At 48.9% G+C, this 20,287-nt stretch overlaps 1 protein-coding gene across 1 annotated transcript in view; it reads right to left on the bottom strand.

Moving 5' to 3' along the window:
- Positions 1-20,287, bottom strand: part of OXSR1 (oxidative stress responsive kinase 1) — a 65,223-nt gene that overhangs the window by 21,228 nt on the left and 23,708 nt on the right. The window contains exons 5-6 of the mRNA XM_032181442.1: positions 9,888-9,943; positions 2,617-2,726 (exon numbers count right to left, since the gene is read on the bottom strand). Of these exons, the coding sequence (XP_032037333.1) occupies positions 2,617-2,726; positions 9,888-9,943 (166 nt within the window). The remainder of the gene's footprint in view (positions 1-2,616; positions 2,727-9,887; positions 9,944-20,287) is intronic.

The raw sequence follows: 20,287 nt of genomic DNA, 5'->3' as shown, positions 1-20,287 counted from the left end.
CAAAGTGTTTTGGCTGCTTAGCGTGGTTTGTGTTTCTTCTTGTTAGACCACGGAAAAATGAATAATGAATCAGAGCAAGGCTAATAGGCTTACTGTATTCAGCCCCACTAACGAGCTTTAAAAAGACGCCCATTGTGACGAAGCCAGGAATATTCCCCAAACTGCCTCTGAGATGATCTGGAACTTGGAGACCAACAAAACAAAAAAAAAAAAAAATCCCCTCCTCCGTTATTTTTCATGTGATTTGATAACTGAATTAACGTTTGTTATAGCAACAGCAGTTTGTATCTTGTACTCGGTTCTTCGACTCTGCAGGCATCGTTTTCACAAGCCTTCAGAGCTCGGAAGACTTCCTGAAGCAGAGTTTATGGAAGCCATTGTTATGGATGGATTTCAAATAATTAAACTAAACAAATCTATAGGGATCTCTTATTATTTATAAGAACACAGTAGATGAGGAAATATGCCATAAGTTTTACAAAGTGATGTTTCCTTTCACCGTTTTTAGGTTTCGAGAACGACTTTGGCACATTTCTCGGCTTTATCTTTCAGCTGATCTCAGATCCCTGCACTGTACAACTCCCCATTTTAACATTTTTCATGGTATCGTGGAATCCTGCTTCCAAATGAAATCTAGGAAATTCCAATCTGCCTCTGGTAGTTCACCTTAGCATCTATCCGTTATGTATTAGTCACCATCCCGAGGTTCGTTTATCATCTGTTTTATCTCATCAACTTTTTTTTTTGGCCATAAATCCACCAAGTGAACATTAAAAGACAACACCAAGCCATCACGTAATAATGTACTAAAGCTCCTTAACGAGGGTGAAATAAAACAGATGGAATCAAGAATATCTACAGACCGGAGGCTAACCCACAGCTACCCCTTTTCTTTCCCCTGGTTGGATATAATGGCTCAGAGTGACACCTGCTGGAAGGCAGCAGGATGATATAAACGGGCACAAGGATTTGACAGCAGCATCCAAAATGCCTCCTTACTGCCTACTGTTCACGAGTTTGATGTGCACCCTCACAGAAGTCACAGAACTGCCTCCTTGGAAAACATCTGCCCTGTCAAATACATCCCTTTCTCAGTTAAAAAAAAATAAAATGTTTCTTCTTTCCCCCTAGTCCTTTGCTGATTGCAGCCACCCCTGAGCACCAGAGGCAGCACTGACACGAAAGGAAGAAAAGCAGGGGCAACTCCGATCCAGTTCTAGACACACTAAATGTGCTATTTTTATTTACTTTTTCCTCCCCCTCTTAAAATTCAACAAGAAAATCCAGAAGTATGTGATGGCAGAGCGGGTCAGAAGCAAGTTCTCAAAGACAGCTCCTGACTTGGGGAACTGCCTCGTGCCCTGGGGTGTTAGACTCGAGGAGACAGCAGGAGTGCTTTAACACATCGACCCCACAAAGCTGCCATGGGGAGTCGCTGAAAAGGCCAAGCAGTGAAAAAGCCCTTCATCAATAGTATATTTAAACCCCTCCAAAATTAATTAAATTCCTGAGAGAGTTTTAGGTGGAGGAAAAAAATGTATTAAAAGTCTCCCACTGTTTTAGCTACATTTCACTCTAGATACACGGGGGTCTCATTCAATTTCTCCTGAAGTATTTTATTGCAAGTAATAGGAAAAAAGTTACAAGCCAGGTTTATTTTAATAAAACAATGTTTTTTCCTTTTTTTTTTTTTTCCCTTCCAGGAATCTTTGTAACAACAATATTTTGGAAAAACATTTAGATCGCTGTATTTTCACGTGGTGCACGTGCCAAAACTGAAACCCTGAGCTCTCTGTCAAGCTTTTTTAGATGATGAGGAATATTTCTCCGAATGTTTATGGCACCGAAGAGCAGTGCAATGAACAGCTGCTACGAAAGGCCTTGCTGGCACGTAGCGTATTGATTTTACTCAGCAATGGGCAGCAGAGCTTTACGTTCAACAAGGTTTTCAGGTGGCCTTCGTCAGAAGCCGTGCAGACAAAGCTGAGCCCTGTCGTTTAGTCTACAAGTAGGAGAGGACAAAAAGTGACATACCTCCACCCAACAGGAAGCATGACATCTATGAGCCAGCCAAAAAAGCAGAAGAGGAAGGGGGAGAGGCGAGCATTCCTCAATATTTACAGGCTGGGCTCTCGTAAGCCAAGAGAAACTGAAAAGCTCGAAGTCAACCGTGCGTAACTTCGCTGTGAGAACTCCCCCCTCGGATAATTTTCCATTTGCTACCTCAAATTTTCGGATCTGCCCATGCAGAAGAGCACGTTACCAGACTGGCTATGTGTGTATTTAACGTGTGTGAAGCTATTTATATTCCACCTCATGCTCAGGCATGAGGGAGGGGCAGTTTAATCATCTTTATGCAACTGCTCAGCTGCCTCAGACTTACCTGGGGTACAACCCTCGAGAGAAGCAACATGGCCAGAAGCTACCGAACCCTAAATAATGCACAGTACAAGCCTAGCAGCAGTACCAAAACCTAAAGACAATTCTGTGGTTCTAAGAAAGCCTTAAAGGATGCAAATTTAGCATTTTAAGTTGAAGTAAATATGGCTGCTGTGGACAACGGGGAATTATTCCACGTGCAGATGGGCTAAAAGGATGCTAGGAAACACGCTTCACCTGTTCCATCACTTCTGGAGCCATCCAGCAAGGTGTGCCCACAAAGGTTTTCCTGACTTTATTTCTGGTAATGTCGCCACCGGTGGCCAAAAACGCGCTGACGCCGAAGTCTGAAAAGCAAACAGACGAGATTTGGTTAAGAAGACATCCCGAGCAAGCCGAAGGGCTTATTCCCAGCCACCTATCAAGCAGCAGACCACGCACGAGGAGTTTCCTAACGAAGAATCATCAACAGTTAGCAAGGAGTGCTGGTGGATGAATACCCTGCAGCTGACCATCCAATTACTGGGGACAGCAAAGCGTTTGGGGCTGGCTGGCGGAGAGGAAAATTCCACTTTCCATCGCAGCCCACTGGACATCTCAGCCCGCCCTCGCTCTCCTGGCAGGCCTGCTGGGGCACAAACCTGCCTCTGACAGCCTTTATTTGCATTTGTGTAGGTACGTAACAAATTACTGAGCCTCGTTAGCGTCTGGCTAATATTTACAGCAAGGGTTTTCTGAGCAAAAGAAGTCAATGCATAAAAATCTCCCGGAGTTTGTAACATTTGAGTGTCACGACAGCGTCAGGCAGGGTGGAGGCATCACTCAGTCCCTCGTTTGGGATCTCCTGTTAGCAGAACGTGCTTTGCTTGGTAATCTTCCATCACAGAGATGCTCGGTGCTTCAGCAGGACAGGTTCTGACTGCTTACCATGCCTGAGCCTCACAGGGGATGCCTTGCAGACACCCTGCACAGGGTTCCCTCGCTTGAAGCATTTTCCACAGGCTGCAGGATGCTCGAAGATGCGCTGTGCATTCACCCAAAACTCTTTCTTTCACAACAAAAGCACAAATCACTCTTCTATATGACAACAGCGACGCCGACGCTTTCCCAGTTACGACTGATGTGGAAAAGCCGAGCTGCAAACAGCAGCAGGGGGGTGCAGGGCCAGCAATAGGATACGAGATGTTTGTTCAGAATGAAGCATTACAAAAGAGCTGGCAACCAGGCCACTCAGGAGACTTTCCTCTGAATACAAATAAAATCAGTCAGGTGACAGGGGAACTAAACACAAACCAAAAGTATTTCCTCCCGATTCGCTCTGAACAACACCGCTTATGCCTTGCAGAATTACAGACCTACAAGTGGTCTCTACAACGGAGTTTTACTCCCTTCCCTCTGTTTCTATTTTTAATTTTTAAAAGCAATCACGATCTTCGATGCCGTTTTTGAGGTTGATGACGGGCTTGGAGGGTGAGCCTGAACTCCAGGGGTTATTTTATGTAACACCAGAACATTATTTTGGTTTAAAAACACAGCTCAGCCACTGACAGATAACTGCAACTGAGAAATCAGCTGCTACAAAAGATGCCTTTTGCAGATCTGCCAGCAACAGCAGCCACGTGAGAAGAGGGCCGAGCTTCCCCCTGCCCCACAGCAGCAGTGTCACCGACCTCTCAGTACTGAGAAAGGAAATCACCCCTGGGAATAACACCACGCCGAGAGCTTCCAGCTCCCCTGGGTTAGAGGCTTCCACGGACACGAACGGAGAAACCAGCCATCAATAACTGAAGGTTTGCATTGACGAGCAGGAGGTTGCACTGAAATGGCAGGGTTAAAATCCTGTGTTTACACCAAATGCCTCCAATTAGGGTCCGGCTTCTTCCAGATGTGCCTTTCTGTCCCATTCCCTCTTGCTGGAGGCATCCCATAGTGCTGCTGGCGTGGAATTTCTAGTGTTGTCTATCCAAACATCTACGGCTGGAGGCACTGCGACCTTTATTTCTCTGGAAAGCCACAAGACCTGCTTCCTGCAACAGTGCTTTGGCTTTTTCCACGCGTGCATCTCATCCCTGCTTTTCTTAGAAACTGAAAGGGCTTCCAGAAAAGCCCGGAGTAAAATTACGTGCACTTTACCCTTTATTATGGGCAAGACCTATTGTTCTGAACACCAGAACAATCGGGAGTTATTTTAAATAAAGATAATGCTCCTAGAAACTTGTCCGGGTGCCATCAGCATGCTGTTGTGATGGGCTGGTGGACGTTATCTTACCTCGGCTTCGTTTTGAGGGTAAAGGAAATGCCACTCGGAGCAAAAGCAGCAAAACCACGCGGCGCTCACCCAAACACGAGGCCGAGTTTCTAACCTCCAGGCTGGAATCGCGCCCCTACCGTCTGCCAGCTGAGGGCTGCAGAAAGCTTAAAAGGAATGAAATCGTATTCCATTACACGGTTGATTTATTCAGTGTTTTCCCAATCAATTCCCCTCATTTGCAGTGGGCTGAAGCTGGCAGGAGCAGCCCGGGCCACCCGGCCGTAAGGAATGCCTTTGAAGCAGCTTTCTCCAATGTCACCTCGCTGCCTTTATCCGAGCCCCAGCTATTAAGATAAGCGGGCGTTTGCTCTCAGGAAATATCTGGGAAGCAATAAAATAAAAGCCTAACCACGAGCTGGGGTTCAGCCCTCACTTCTGGGCAGCTGATGTCATCTGCGTCTCCTCCCTCTGCCTAAGCTCCTGGATTCCTGGGGGCTGCCCCTGGGACACTTCCCTCCCGAAGGCTAAGCCAGAGAAACGTGCAATGAAATAGGGCAGAAATATGCCGAAATCTGGCAAATTTTGCCTTTTGCATGTGGTCATAACCCCACAAAAAAGAAGTCAGCCTGGGACAACTCCTATTTTAATATTAACTTAATTCTTCAATCAATATACCTGCTCCTGTAGCTAGCAATACCACCAGGGAAAAAAAGCCACTGGGCACTAACCAGGAGCCTGCTGAGATCCGAAAGGCTCCCGAGAGCTGGCAGGGTTTGAATCAGACCCTAAAACAGCAAGCTCCGGGTGCAGAACAGCATAAACCAACCTTGAGTGCAAACAACTCAGCTCTGCTTTTAAACTCGGACAACCAAGATGCTGCGCTTCCTCCAGCAAGAAATAAAAAGCACTCAGAAGGCAGCACCAAGCGGCTCTCACACTGAGCACCTTGCTTCTCGCACGTCAAAAACTCGCTGCAGTGGTACCGAGGGCTGCTCTTCTGCAAAGCTCAGGCTGTTCGAGCTGATGGCGAACAAAGCCCGAGGAGAAGATGATGCAGGCAGCGGTGAATGGCAATTTGCTGCAGGGAACGCAGCAGGTTGGTGAGACAGCAGAGGGAAGAAGATTAGGGAAGGGTAACAAGCTTAGTTTCCTTTGAAGACTACATGGTCGTACGGTGCTGTTGGATCTGTAAATATAGAATCAGAGAGTCCTTTGGGTTGGCAGGGGGCTCAAAGCCCAGCTAATCCCACCCCCTGCCATGGGCAGGGCCCCCTCCCACCAGCCCAGGCTGCCCCCAGCCCCATCCAGCCTGGCCTTGGGCACTGCCAGGGCTGGGGCAGCCACAGCTCCTCTGGGCAGCCTGGGACAGGGCCTCACCACAAGGCCAGGGCTGTGAGCTTGCTGCGAGCCCTTCTCACTGCCCTAAGGGCTTTTTTCTCACCCAAATTCTCCTTTGGAAGGCAGAGCTCTGCGCTCACACACATTTCTAATCGATGACAGCTTTAGATGCGCCACCATCAGTTTAGTCCTCTTGCATACACGATTAATGAAAGCTCTTGAAGTAAACGCACAAATCGCTTCTGAAAGCGAGCTGGTTAACGAAGGTTAACGAAGCTACACCAGAGGGGTGACGAAGCCCATGAAGACGCCGCCCTTGGAGGAGTTCAGAAGTGGTTACGTTGCTTGGTTGTTGAAACATCTCTTCAGGAAACCCCACTAGGACATGCAACACGAAGCACGGGTTACCTCACATCACGCTGCTGCAGGGCAGGCACCAAAACTCCTCCCCGGCCACTCAGAAAACCCTTTTTTTGCCTTTTTTTGAACAGCAGAAGAGGCTGGGAGGCGTGAGTGCTGGAGCAGCCGCTGGGGGCTGGAGCCAGCCCTGCAAGCAGCTCTCCTCTCCCCGAGTTAGCTCCCGATTTCATCTCCCGAAGCTGCGATTTCCTAAGCTGAAGTGGGGGAATGGCAGTGCCCGCGTGGCCGCGCGGTGTTTATGCAGGGCGCTATTTTAGTCCCGTGAATTAGGAGCAGTCAGGAACAGGGCGAACTGGTGACAAGTTGGCATGGCTGGGTGGAAAGTTACACAAATTCAGTTACACAAGTTGCGCCTGGCCTGAAGTATCCCCGTTTTATAAATAGATAAAGCGAGAGGGGGGCTCGGCAGCTTGCCCGGCATCAATTAGCGAGTCCCCGACGACTTTGTGAGATCTCCATCTCCTCCAGCCACCAGGCAACGCCTGGAAATTGCAGGTGAGCGAGTATTTGACACTATCGTTGGACATCCCAGGGACTAAAATCAGGAAAAAAAGGAATTGTTTTGCACCCAGGCTCAGCAGGATGCTAACATCACGCCTGCGTGGTTCTCACCTGCACCTTGGCAGAGCGTGCCTCCTCTCCCATCCGTCCCAGGCTACCACGAGCCTGCTGCTCTGTCTCGCAATAACCCACAGGACCTGCACAGCTCCATAAGCTCACGAATATGAAACCCTCCTGGCTGGGAGAGGAAGCCTCCTGCTTTACGCTGCAGGACTGGGACCGATGCAGTTTGTGTCGGCAGGAATGTTTTTACCCACGCGGGCCTTTAGACTCCGCGGAGCCAGTAAATGCCAGGGCACAGAGGTTTTATGTTCTGATTAAAAAAAAATAATACAGTAATTGCCATGGAGCACAAAAGCACGCAGCTATCTCCATTTACATTGCAACCGCCGCCAGCGCGGCCCAGAACAATGGTATCTGGGAAAGGAAAGTCCAGCTCGTGAGAAGACAGATTAATTCAGCGGGCGAGGAAACGCTCCAAGCCGAGAAAGCGATACGCTCGGGATCGTAACAGGCTCCAAAAGCTCGGTGCCAAGCCACAAGCCCAAAGCAGTGCCCTTGGAAAAAAAAAAATCGAAAAGAAGTGATTTCGGATAAGGGAGCGGCTTCAGCTCAGGTCTGGGTGGGCAGCGGTACCTGCTACAGGCAGTTTTCTGCCCTGGTTCAGTGGCTGCACATTTTGAAAAGGAGCAGAGTTAAAAATAGGCATGAATAAAAATACCAAGTCCTAGGAGCCGGGGAGGAGCTTTGAGCTGGGTGTTTGTGCAGGCCATTAGAGGAATTTTTAGAACTCGGACTTGGAGCAAACGCCTCTGAACGCAGAGATTGCTCCTCCAGCACGCTGCCTGCACCAGCCACAGCCTCCCGGCGCTGCTGAAGTGGTTTCAGAGCCGAAGTGCATCCCTCAGCTCAGAACTGCAAGCAGGACCTGAGTGCAGTCAGGCAAACCTTCATCACCTCGCTCTTTCTGCTCAGCCTTACCAGCCCGTATCAGCAAAGGAGGCTTTTAGCTTCCAGGGAGCACAAACACAATTGTGTAACACTGCAGCAAGATTGCTGCCGTGAATGGTGTGCAGGGAAGGCTCCCCAGTGTGCCTTACGTGAAATAAAATCACCGCCGTGTTGTGGAGGCACAGTCCAGCAGCGGGGTTTCCTCCATCACGGGTCAGGCGGTTTTTATGAACCTTCCTAAAAGCAGCTCTTTGGTTTCAAAGGATTTGCAGTTTAGGATTTGCATTCCTTACATTTAGGATGCGCATTTCTTCAGACACAAATTGTGTCAAGCAGCAGCGAGCACGCAGGAACAGGAGGTCGCAAAGGCCAAACACTAAAGGAGAACTTCACCCCACTACTCCAGTAGCTTCAGGCAGCTTTGATACAGGAACAAAAGGGAAAGGATCCATTATAAAGCACTGAAGTCATTTTTTCCTACTAAACTATTTGCATTTTTTACGTGCAGCAGGCCAGCGCCTCCAAGGGAGGTGCCCCATTTACTCTTAACCTCAGGCTTCGTTCCACAGCTGATCAAGTTTTTTTTTTCCCCTCGTGCTGTAACTTTCCAGGGAAACTTCAATACATTCCTTCCATGGGAATGCGGTGATGTCATCCAGATGATAATTGAGGCAGCCAATTAGCGACCAAATTATTCATAAATTGCACTGAGCTTGTCAAAGGCAGGTGCTTTGATCGTGTCGGAACAAAACTCCTTTTATTTGGGCTGGCTGGCTCCCAGCGTTTTTTTTTTCCCCTCCTCAAAAAAATCCACGAGAATCTTTGCTATTTCATCCCGGGTCAGGAGGAAAGGAAGCTGACGTGTTAGAAATTCCCACAGAAAAAAAATGTTCACGGTTTGCCCACGTCAGGCTCCTCGCTAGCGTTCGGCCATTCATTTATTTTTGTTTCTTTCAAGCCATCGGCTGCTGTCACAGAAATTGAAGCGCTTCCTGGCGCTGCCGCGAACTTGTTGACCTCGGTGGAGTTCAGTTTTCCTACTTGGTGGCAGGGAAGATTACAGAATTACTCCTCCTGCATGTTTATGCAGAGCAAAAATTTCAAAAAGGGAACTTTGCACATCTCGCTGGGTTGCTTTCGCAGAACATGCAGAGAGAAGGATTTCATCATTTACACATTGCGCATATAAGCCGCCAGCAGACAGCTCGGTTCAGGGGAATATCCCCAAATCCCGAATAAATGAAACCCTTTAAAATTCACAAAGGCTAAGCAAGAGGTTTTATGAGAGTTATTATGAGGTTTTAAGTCAGCCTTAAAATTACCCATCAACTAAACGTTATTCGGCGGACAAAAATACACGAAAAGGCACCTAGCACCTTAATAAAAACCTTAATTAAACAGTCATGCCCTTAATTAAACAGCCATGGCACCCTTGTGGAAGAGAAACACAAGCAGCTTTCTCCTGGGCTGGCTGAAACGCTGGAATAACAGGGCATTGCTCTAATGCAACAGCTATTTACGGCCTCTCCCTGCATATAACCTAGCATTCTGTCCGATTCCAAACCCTAAATCTTGGCCCCATTATGGGAAAACCTTAAAATTCCCTTCAAAAACCTCACAGCGCAACCCATCCTGCCTCCCAGTGGAAAATCCATGCCCCTCGTACCGAGGTCCAGGCGCAGACACACACCAGGGGGTTTCACACCTCTCAGCTCTGTCCCCGGATCCGGCAGCTGAGCTCCCCGCGTGGCTGCTTCCAGGACGTTCATTTCACCCCACCAGCCAAAGGATTTAATCACGCTGGCGTTCATTACACCAAAAACCAGTAGTTTAAGATATCAACATGCAAAATTCTTACTTTATTAAAAATAAACCAACTGCAAGGCTTCTTGAAGCTAACATCTCCACGTAGGTTTGCCCATTCAACCGTTTCTTCAGACGCAGGGCTAGGCCCACAGCTTTTTCAGAGCGATTAGGAAAAAGTTACCTGCAATTTGCACCGAGCCATCTTCTCCGAGAAGAATATTTCCTGCTTTCACATCCCTGCGGAAAGATAAAGCAGCGGTTAAGTGGAACTCATTAAACCTGTCCTTCACCCAACAAAAATGTCATCCAACTTCGTTATTTCTCCTGCATTAGCGCCTCTCGCTTCGAGTCCCGCAGAAGCAGCAGGCACTTAGCACCAGCTGTAACTTCAGCAGACGTTAAGTGGTCTCCTCGTTATTTATAGCTAGGAGCGTTTTAAGAGCTATGGATACAAAGTGGAAAAAAAAACTTACCAGAAAGTTCCCTAACAACAAAAAAAAAAATCCAGCAAACCAAGTGGTTTGTCCCAGGTTCTTGATTTAGCTATTTTTATGGAAGCAGCACCTAGCACTTTATACCTTTAGCACCTGCACGGCCTCTAACTTTGCACCCAAAGCACACAGACCCTGTGTGGACACACACCAGGAGGGCTGCGAGCAAAGCGCCCGCCTGGGGAACGGAGGCAGCAGCGAAATAACATTTCACCAGGCACCTCGCATTAATCTGCACGGAGAAAGAAGGGGAAAAATTGGAAAAAAATAATTAAAAAAAGCACATTCTCCCCCCACCTCCTACAAATATCCCAAATCCTTGCGCAGAAAAAGGCAGGAGTTATTTTTCTCTCCTCCCTCGTGCACCATGAGCGCAGAACTGGCACGATGGCCTGGCCGAAGCATCCCCGAGGTCTCCTCCTTCCTGGCGTCCGAGGATGCTCAGGCTGCTGCCAGGGTAATTTTCAACACATCCTCTCCATCATTTGGGCCTGCTCAGTTCCTCCCAATATCCAGAGGAAGATATTGGCATGGGGAGAGTCCCCCCTGGCACGGAGCAGGACAAAAGGGACTAAAAATTCCTCTCTGTAAGGGCTGGAGAAGACGGTTTTAACAGCAAAGCAGTGCTGCGAGCTGACTTCAGCCTTCAAAGCAGCGTTTCAAGCCCTGCCAAACGCACACCTCCTGCCAGCAGGGACCATCCGAGGGGCCTAATCCATGGCAGAGACACAAGTGTAAAAGGGAGAGGAAAAATACTTGCTTTAATGATGAAGAAAATGCAGATAAAAATGCAGGGAAACACTGAGGTTGTATGGGGAGCCAGCCTCCCAGAGCTGATTTAAAAGCAGAAGGGGCTTCAAAGCAGTAAGGAGATGTGACGGTGCCACGGGAATAACCAAACCTAAAAGAAATCCCCGCTGGTCACCCCGAGACCTGCCCATTTTCCACATCCTCCTCCCACAGCTGGGAGCTGCAGCCACAGCAGACCATCAGGCAGCAGCACGTGGGGACCCTCCGATTAGGCACCTTAAAACCATCCTTAAGACAAATTAATGAGGTTTAAAGCGACGAGGAGGGGAGAGGGAATAGTGGTTTCCTGTTTGTCCTCTCCAGGAGATGCTCAGAAACTCGCCTGTTGAATGTGAGACGTTTTTGTCCCTCCAGGCCACGGTTACTGCCAAGTCCAGGAGTCTGAAGGCAGTTCCCACTGGCGTGGCAATGCCCCTGTCCTGAGCTGACAGGTTCGGAGTAAACTGTGTGCCTCGGGCATAATTACCCTACTGGAAATGGGAAGCAGGAATTATATCACCTTTTAGATGAAGTTACAGAAAGCTGGAGCAAATGTTTTCTTTTCAGTAGCTTAACAAGCACACCCATCGTTCGGGATGTTCCCACTCCACTGCTGCCGCCTTCCTCTCTCCTAACGCCTCCAGGAGCCTTTCCCCAAAATCCTGACTTTGTTTTTATTTACCGTGCACTTCACGCCAACAGGGAAGAAGGGTTTGGACTCCCTCCAGCGCAAATCCTGATTCTCCACCACCTCAGCCTTGAAAGGTTTCCCAGCAGGGCAGAAATGCCTCCTTCGTTTGCATTCTGAACTGGTTCAGCTTCCCAGAGCTACCCAACCTCACGGTTTCACTTGCATCACATCAACACCTCCAGGCTGGGGCTGGGCCACAGGCGTTTGGTGCTGTATAAACAAAATTGATCCCTGATCCAGCAAAATCAGCATCCAGCTACAGGAGACCTGGAAGGCAACGCGGGGATGCTCTCCAGTTGCAAGTGTAGCACTTCCACGCTGCCCTCATTTCATTTTTCAACAGGCAGGAGAAAAAATTAGGTTGGAAACCACATCCTAGCGGGCTTGTTCCCTCTATGAAAAGCCCACTCGAACCCTTAAAATCCTTCGGGATCAGCTCTGCCTTCTTGGCACTGTCCCGGTGTTGTCACTGCAGGGATGTTAGGGTTAAAGGCTGACTTGCTGCCCCGAAATGGAGCATGACATTTCCAGCAGCCAGCTGCGAGCTCGCAGCGCCGGCGTACGCAGCACAACCCCGCAGCACAGACTTCGAAGAATTTGCCAGCAAAGCAACGGAGCATGACAAGTTATTGCTTTTTGAATAACCCTCTTCATGTTGTTTGGAAATCAGAAAGGATTCGCTTGGCCTGTGCTCAGAAGTCTTCTTCAAGAGTTACAACTACGACAGCAATGTAAGGCCGCTGAAAAGGCAGGATGTGTAAGGGACCTGGGCAAAGCGTGGCATGCCAGGACTCCTGCAGCCCAGCAGCAAGAAGAAAACTGCAAAGTGAAGGGGAAAAAGGAAAAAAAAAGCCCTGATTATGAAGCCTCGCTGTGCCTTCTCTTCTAAGCTGCCTGTATGTGCCTCTAGGACGCGGTGCTGGCTGTCAGCGTGGCCGTGAGTCATCTGCCCATTGGATGTGATTTCCATCAACTGCACCCAGAAACGTTCACGGGCTGAACTCCGCAGCGCGTAATTTGGCATGAAGGAGGCGCGGCTGGTCCTGCCAAGTTTCATTTTAAAAAAAAAAGAAGGTGCGAGATAGAAGAATTACTGCTTTCTGTTACCGGTAACGAGCAACTCGGTGTTTACGGATGCAACCCATTGCTGCAGCCAACGTTACTCCGAGTAATTTGCAAAACGCTTCCAGGACAGGCTCTCTGCTTTGTTAAACACAAAGCAATTTGGGGTGTTATACACCAAAGAGCACCATTCTCTCCCCACGATCAACCACCTGAGTTGTTTCAGTGCTGTTACCTACGTTACCTCTTCTTGCTTTGCAAGGCAGGATACAAACAGTTACAGGAGGCGCCTTATCACTGGAGACAGCGCTGCAAAATGGCAACGAGGCTTGGCACAGCAGGATTTTTATGCTCCCCAAAGCCAACGCGTTCAGCTTCACATAGGAGACGTTTGAGACAAGTGTGTTGGAAGCGCTGGAAGTCAGAGCGCTCCCGTTCTCGCTCAGCAAAGCCATATAATATTTCCCTGCCCCAGGGGTGAGCCTGAAGCATTAAACTTCCAGGTGAGATGCAATTACTGACCTGCACGGTGCGGTGCTGAGCTCCGCAGGGGTGGATTTGGGAAGATAACCCAACGCCAGAGGGCTTCCAGCAGCACGGAGCGGGCAGAGCAGCATCCTGCTCCTCCCTGCACTCACCTGCACCAGCAGGGAGGCTGAGAGCTCGTAGGGAAACCCAGGATTTATTTCAAGTCTCATACACATTGGAATTATTTTTAAAGCCTCCAATTCGCATCGGTAAGAGGACTTTTCCCCTCCAGTGCTGCAGAAGTGGACTGCTGCTTGAAATCCAAGGTTTGGGGGCCCAGGAGCCACGACTCAGAAGCCCGATTCAGTTCAGGTTAAGTCACTGCTTCGGCTCAGACAGGGGGGAGCGCAGCGAAGCAAGCTGCCGGAGATGTTCCTGAAATCTGGGCTGTCACCTCGGCGAGCCGAATAGCTCCGAGGACTTGCAAGACGCTGAGGCAGGACAGAAAACGTTGAGCTAAGTCAGCACGAGGCTGACAAAGGCAGACAGCGTGGGGGGAAGAGTGCCACATCACTTACTGCCTCGCCGCGTCAAACGCCGTTATCACAGCGGCTGCAACTCGCCTTTATCTCCAAGGATGATGTCCAGCTTACGCCTCTTGCTCCTGTGATGGTTTTTTTTTTTTGATGGTTTTCCTTCTCTTCCCACGTGCTCACGAGCCGTGTAATGGTTCAAACAGAGGTGTGGTGCGGTGACAGATCCTGTCTGCCTCAGTCTTTGCCTCCCACTGCCGTGCCTGAATGCCATCAGCGTTCAAGCTGAACCACTCCTCGGTGCAGGGGCAGAAAACTAACCTTAAGAAGTCTTTCTGGGCAGATCGGCTCCTTCAGGAAGATGAAGGAATGGTGCAAGCACTACACCTCGCCCTGCCACCAAGCACCGAGATGATCTAACCACAAAAACCTCCACAGCCCTGCTTCTTCCTCCTGAGGATGTTTCACGAGCTTGCCCCGCTGCACATCGCTGTTTGGTGGCGTCACACAAGCACAGGGGATTTGGGATTTCTCCCATAAATTCACCCCCTCAGCCCTTCCATTTCCTGAGCTGACTTCCTCTGGAAGGACGGCAGCAGGGAGGAGAAGCAGGGTGTGTAGCTACACACACACGAAGCCACCAGCATCGGTAGGTGATGGAGAAGGGAGAAATCCGAGACACCCAGTGCTGGCAGGAGACTTGCCCCTTGGACTTTCTGCTCCAAAACCCAGAATAAGACGATTTTAGAGGAAAGATCTCCTTATTTCATCCCACTTTGAAAGTTAAGGCAGTTAAAAATGGGGTGAGTTTCCATTGTAAAGTCACCTTTTAGTAGAAACACTCCTCATGACACTCCCAGGCCATCTCAGTGACGCTTTCCTTACTTTCACAAAATGATTATTTCTCTCCAGCAATTCCCTGTTTGTTGTCCTAGACGTGTGGGGGTTTTGTCTTGAATGCGTTTGAAAGCGTTCAGCTTTGAAGTCTGATAAGGACTCCGCAAGATGGGACGTGATCTGATTTAGTAAACGCTTAAAGTTAACATTTCATGAGGCTGCACCAGAAATTGGAGCGTGCTTAACGTTACCACACAAACTCGGCCAATTCAAGTATTTCTGAGGCTTTAGCATAAGATGTGAACGAAGACACTGGAGTAGCCTGAATAAAGGCTTAAGGCTTCTCCCGACATGCAGCTTTTGGGATCTCTGAAGGCCAGGGGAGCTCCTGCGTGACACAGGGGACAATATTCAAAGCCAAATTTTTGAAGAGTGCTACTCACTTGACACATGGATGAACATCAGTGACTTAAACAACTTCTCTACTGCTGCAGAGATGTTGAAGAGCCTGTACCGGGTCACCTACCCCCAATAACCCACAGCAGATAAAAGCAGGGGCAGGAGATGTTGCAAACAGGGTGGCTGTGAGGAAATGGGAACAGCACTGGGGTTCTGCAAAGGCAAAAGGTAAGCGAGGGTGACATTTTCTCCTGCTCTAACTAATGCTGCAGACAGGAATGAAGATTACCAGCCCTGAACCACGTCCAACCCAAATACTCCCGACAACTCAGGAACTGCTGGAGACCACACTAGTGTAGTGTGCAGCTCAGGTAGGGCTCACTGACCCGAACCTACAAGCGCTGCTGAACCTTTCACAGCTCGCCCCGCTCTGCCTCCTGCTCCTTTCCTTCCCAAAATCAGAGAACCTGAGCTGGAAGGACTCCCAAGGAGCATCGAGTCCACCTCCTGAACTCTCTGCACCTAACTTCTTATCTTCATGGAACAAAGGGGACAGAAAACCTAAAAGCCCATCTCCGTTTAACGCAGCTCCTAACAGTTGTACTGAAAAGTTTGTGTGTGTGTTGGGTTTTTTTTTAGGCTAAATCAAAGCGATTTTGGCAGGGCATGCAGTGACAAAGCCCAGGGGCAGCACCTGGGTCATGCAGCAAGTGTCCATCTTCTGGTGTCCCCATGGAAGCAGGCACAGGGACCTCAAACCACGCTGCCGCCAGCCTGGAGCCGCAGCAGGGCCCTGCTTCCCTCAGGAAATCCACGTTCACCCCAGGAACTCTGATGGCCAGATTTCAGGCTTTGGGGCTGAGACAGTTTTCCTTGAAGCAGATAGAGGCAGTCTCCACGGGAGCTATTGTTTCTGGCTGGCTGCGGATTCGGGATTTACATCTGGTTCTCATTTTCTCCTTGCAACCACAGGGATTTTTTTTTTATTTTTTTATTTTTTTTTAAGACAATGAATTTCTGGATGATGCAGTGGAAGAAACAGCCACCAGGAGAGCAGGCTGGTTTGCCAAAGCCCCACAATACTGCCCAGTAGGACTGCGGTGCACACAGCAGGGAGATGCAGAGGTCTTTGTGCTCGCAGCGCTGCCCAGCCAGGTGTTTATTTGGGGGAGAAAATCACCGAGTGCAATCCAAGCACTTCTGCTTTCCCACCGAGGAGCCCACAGGCACAAGAATAACATTTCCATCGCTCTGGCTACTCAACAGTTCATAAATTCAAGCTGCAAAACTTTTAGTAACCAACACCTCTAAAGGTTACTTCTGTCCATCCTTTATTTTCAGGGAGAAGAGACCCAAAGCACACTGCCCTGAATATAAAACGATTGCAAAATACTGGTCTGGAGTCAGAACCTTCATTCCCCTCCCTTTGCTCAACACTTCTCGGCCTCGGGGGACACGATATTATTCCCATACCTCCGAGGTGCCAAGTTTCTGTAGGAGAGGGCAGCCTCTGTGAATCGGATCAAGGCAATCCCCTTCCCACGGCTGAGCAAGAGCTGGTTTCCAAATTACTGGTGGCCTGACTTAAAAATAAATCAACCTGGCAATTAGAGGGGAAAGGCTCCACATCCCGTTATCCCCCAGTCTTTCCTTGCCAAATTTCACTGCTGAAACACTCCCTAAAAGATTACAGCCCCGGCTGGAGGGGGGCTGTGAAGTTTTCTTCTGGTTTCACTAACGCATCTGCTAGAAGGACACATCGAGAATTATTATTTCCAGGGTCTCTTCAAAGCTACGTCGCAACAGCTGCCACAGCACCCTGCTGTCCCCATGCTCGCCAAACTGATTTAAAAAAGAATAAAGAATTAAAAGGAATAAATAAATAAAAATAAAAGATGGTTCTGTACTGGAGCACGAGCTGATCTGAGTGTATCCAACGGGCTGCTGCACCTCTCTCTGCCCCAAGCAGCATAGCAGTGAAAAAATTAATAGCTGGATCACCGCCCTGCCAGTATTTCGAGTGCATGAGACCCTAAAAACTTCCTCGGCTTTTTTGTTTTAACAGCAAAACAAGCATCACGTCCATTACGCTGCAAGAGGAGCACCTGACAACACACAACCACTCCAGCAATGTATCACTGCACCTGGACCGAAATATTCGGTTACACAACGGCTAATCACGGGCAGGAGATAAGCTCGGAGATAAAAATAGGGAGAAAGACACGGAGACCTTGCAGCAGTTAATCGGCGTGATAGGGCTGTCAGCTGCCCATAAAGAGCAGCACTTGGACAAGCTTTCAACTTCCCTCCGACGAGCCCCTTGAAACAATAAACCCTACCCCCGGGGTGCTTTTGCTTTTTTTATTTTCAGTCATTCATTAAACTGCTGGGTACCTGCTGAGCCCAAAACCACAGAGGAATCTGAGCCCAAGAGGGGAGAGGGGAGATGTGCCCTGAGTGTCACCTGCTGCAGGCACCCTGATAAAATCAGCCTGGCAGCGACCCCTCGCAGTGTCACAGGTCCTGGGGGACTTCACAAACGTGTCCAAGCAGGGTCTGTCCCTGCAGGATGGCTTCACACAGAGCTTTCAGAGTGCTTAACCCGTTAACAGGGTCACTGGGATTTCAAATTGGCCTTGGGATCGCCGGGTGACACAAAATCACAAAGGGGCTGCAGAGCTGCCAGTCTGAGAGAGGAGGCAGTGCTGATCTGGGGGGGGATGATGGGGATCATTTGCTCTTGTTACCTGGTTCATGAAAATAAAACCTATTCTGCTTTCTCCTCTGCCTTTTCCACAGGGCCTCGTGCTGTTCCTTTCATCCCTTGCACGATGAAAGCCAAAAAATATCACTTTGGAGACACGCGCTGAACAGCAGCTATTCAGGGCTCAGCCTCGCTCCGGCTGTTCATTAGGAAAGCAAACAAAAAAATGACAATTTAAGCTTTCACTACGTATTTGGCTTTCGGATCTCCTCTAGAGAATACCGCCCAGCTACCCTCCCGTCCGAGGCAGGAGATTTACACTTCCCCGCGACGCCAGCTCCCCCAAACCGTAATTGGAAGTGGCATTAAGTTCAAGACGAGCTTAGGCCGGGTGAGATTCAGCAGCTGCAGAATGTCATTAAGCCGGTTTTCCACGTGTTCACTTCATTTACCCATTTAACGTGGTACATAATTCAGAAGTATTGAGCCTCTCTGCTGTCAGATACACGCCCTCTGGTCCGACAGATGATTTAGAGCAGCAAGGAGCTGTCCCCGTTTGAGGTCAGCATTCGGGTCCTGACGTTAAATATCCCAGCTGAACTCTGTGCCTGGCTGGATTGCTGCTCGCTTTGGGGTTGTTAAAGGAAGCCCTTCAGTTCTGCCCCTTCCCAGCTGACCTGGTTTCGGCCCGAGGTGTGCTGCAAACACCGGATCCCGCAGCTCAGCCGTCCCCTGGTGCCGTTTCCTTGAGAGACAGAAGCTCCAAGCTGCCCCCAGGGACCAAAACGCAGTTATTTTAAACACTTCCTCTCGAGAGCATCTCTGGCAACACCACGAGGCTCCCACCTGCGTTCCCCATCAGGCAGGAGCAGTATTATGACCCCTAGAGTTAGGCAAAATAGGAAAACCATACAGAGATTCGTATGCGGTGCAGCTGGGACCTCTCCTCGTGCAGCTTTAAGTTGTGTTTATCCCGGTGCTGTACGCACATCTGGATAAAACGCACGCCAGCACCATTAACTCCATAAAGGAAACGTGTTTCCTCCCTCAAAGGCACGTCAGCCTGCCCAGTGCCAACCCAATCGGGAACCCATCCTTCGTGGCACAGGTAGGGAGCCCACGCACAACTTCCCTTCTGTGCCTCAAGTATTAGCACTGCTCCAGGTTTCTCTGCATAAAAAAGTTCCCCAGATCACTCTGCTCCCACGTACAGCAGCAACCCGAACGCTTTTTTCTGATAAATCACCCTACAAGTTACTGCAGGAGCCGCCCTCAATAAATAGATCAAAGAAGCTGATGCACAACAGCAGCCCTAAGCTGCACCAAGGACACGGCTCCAACAACCGCGGTGATTTCGTTACTAAATAAGAGCAAAACGCTTCGACGTGCAGGACAAGAGCAGTCCCAGCACGTCGGATTCAGTCCGTCACAGAGTGATTCAATCTGAATCACATTTTCTTCGGAGCAAGCGGTCTGAACCCTGCGAGCATCTCGGTTTTGCTGACTGCAGGAAGGAAAAAACCACGAATACGCTTTGTACGGTCCTCACCACAACCACCAGTTCTGCTCTTCCACTGCAGCACGGCACGTGGAGAAGCACCTCTCTTTCAGCACAGAGATCACCATGCGACATCTTCACCAAAAAAATCAGGTTTAAGACGTTACTGCTGCTTTAACTGATGTATTTTTCAGTTTCATGAGACGAGATGAGCCAAGCAAATCAAGTGGAAATCACACACGAGCAGGGTTTTGTTAATCACTCGTGCAAGAAATGACCACGTGCTCAGCAAGCAAGATGTTCTGTTCTGTTATTAGCTTCCTAGGCTGCCCGAAGTCAATTCTAGAAAACACAATTAAAACAGCTGGGAAATGAAACCTGCCTTCAGTGGAGACAACCGTCCTTGTTAGATCAGAGCTTTAATGGAGGCTGGAAGCTGAAATCTGAGATTTCCTTCAGGGAAAAGAACGATTCCAAAATCGTTTCCAACCTTCTGGTTTGTTTTAACCCCAAACAATCTACAAAGACCAGTCGGTTTGACCAAAACTATGAAATAAATGCCGCTTGGATTTTCTAATTAAAAGAACGTTTTGAAGAAAAAAAATAAAGTCACCTCTTCTTGCGCAGCTCTCGCAAGCGGACTGAAACTTATTCCAGCACAGCAGCAGCAGTGCTTATCATGGCATTGGACCAGAAGATGACCGAGCTCAGCGAATTCCCAGGGAAGAAGAGGCTGTTGTTCCCAGCAGCAGCCTGGGGCCGGGATGATGTATGTTCCCCACAAGCTGTAGGTTCTATTTTCAGTGCATACTTAGGATTGCGTCTTTATTTTTTAATGGCAGAACGTACTGACTTAGTATCCTCTCTCTCTACAGCACGCCACACCTTGAAACGCCAGGGGACAGGAAAACATGCTTTAAAAATACCTCCCAAATGACAGAGCAGCACAGAAACCCGCGTCTCAGCGATCCATCAAATCCCAGGCCATTAGTCAGCGGGCTTTTACCTACAGAATAAGTTTTTTAACTTCTAATTCTGTTTCCATCTCCTCGAAATGAAATTACCCGAATTTACATTTTGTCACGTTGATCTTGCAGCTAGCCTTAAAA

This window comes from Aythya fuligula, chromosome 2 (genome assembly GCF_009819795.1).
Source record: "Aythya fuligula isolate bAytFul2 chromosome 2, bAytFul2.pri, whole genome shotgun sequence".
In the NCBI taxonomy this organism is placed as follows: domain Eukaryota; kingdom Metazoa; phylum Chordata; class Aves; order Anseriformes; family Anatidae; genus Aythya; species Aythya fuligula.
Note: the sequence above shows the minus strand (reverse complement) of the source record. Positions and strands in the feature narration are given on the sequence as shown.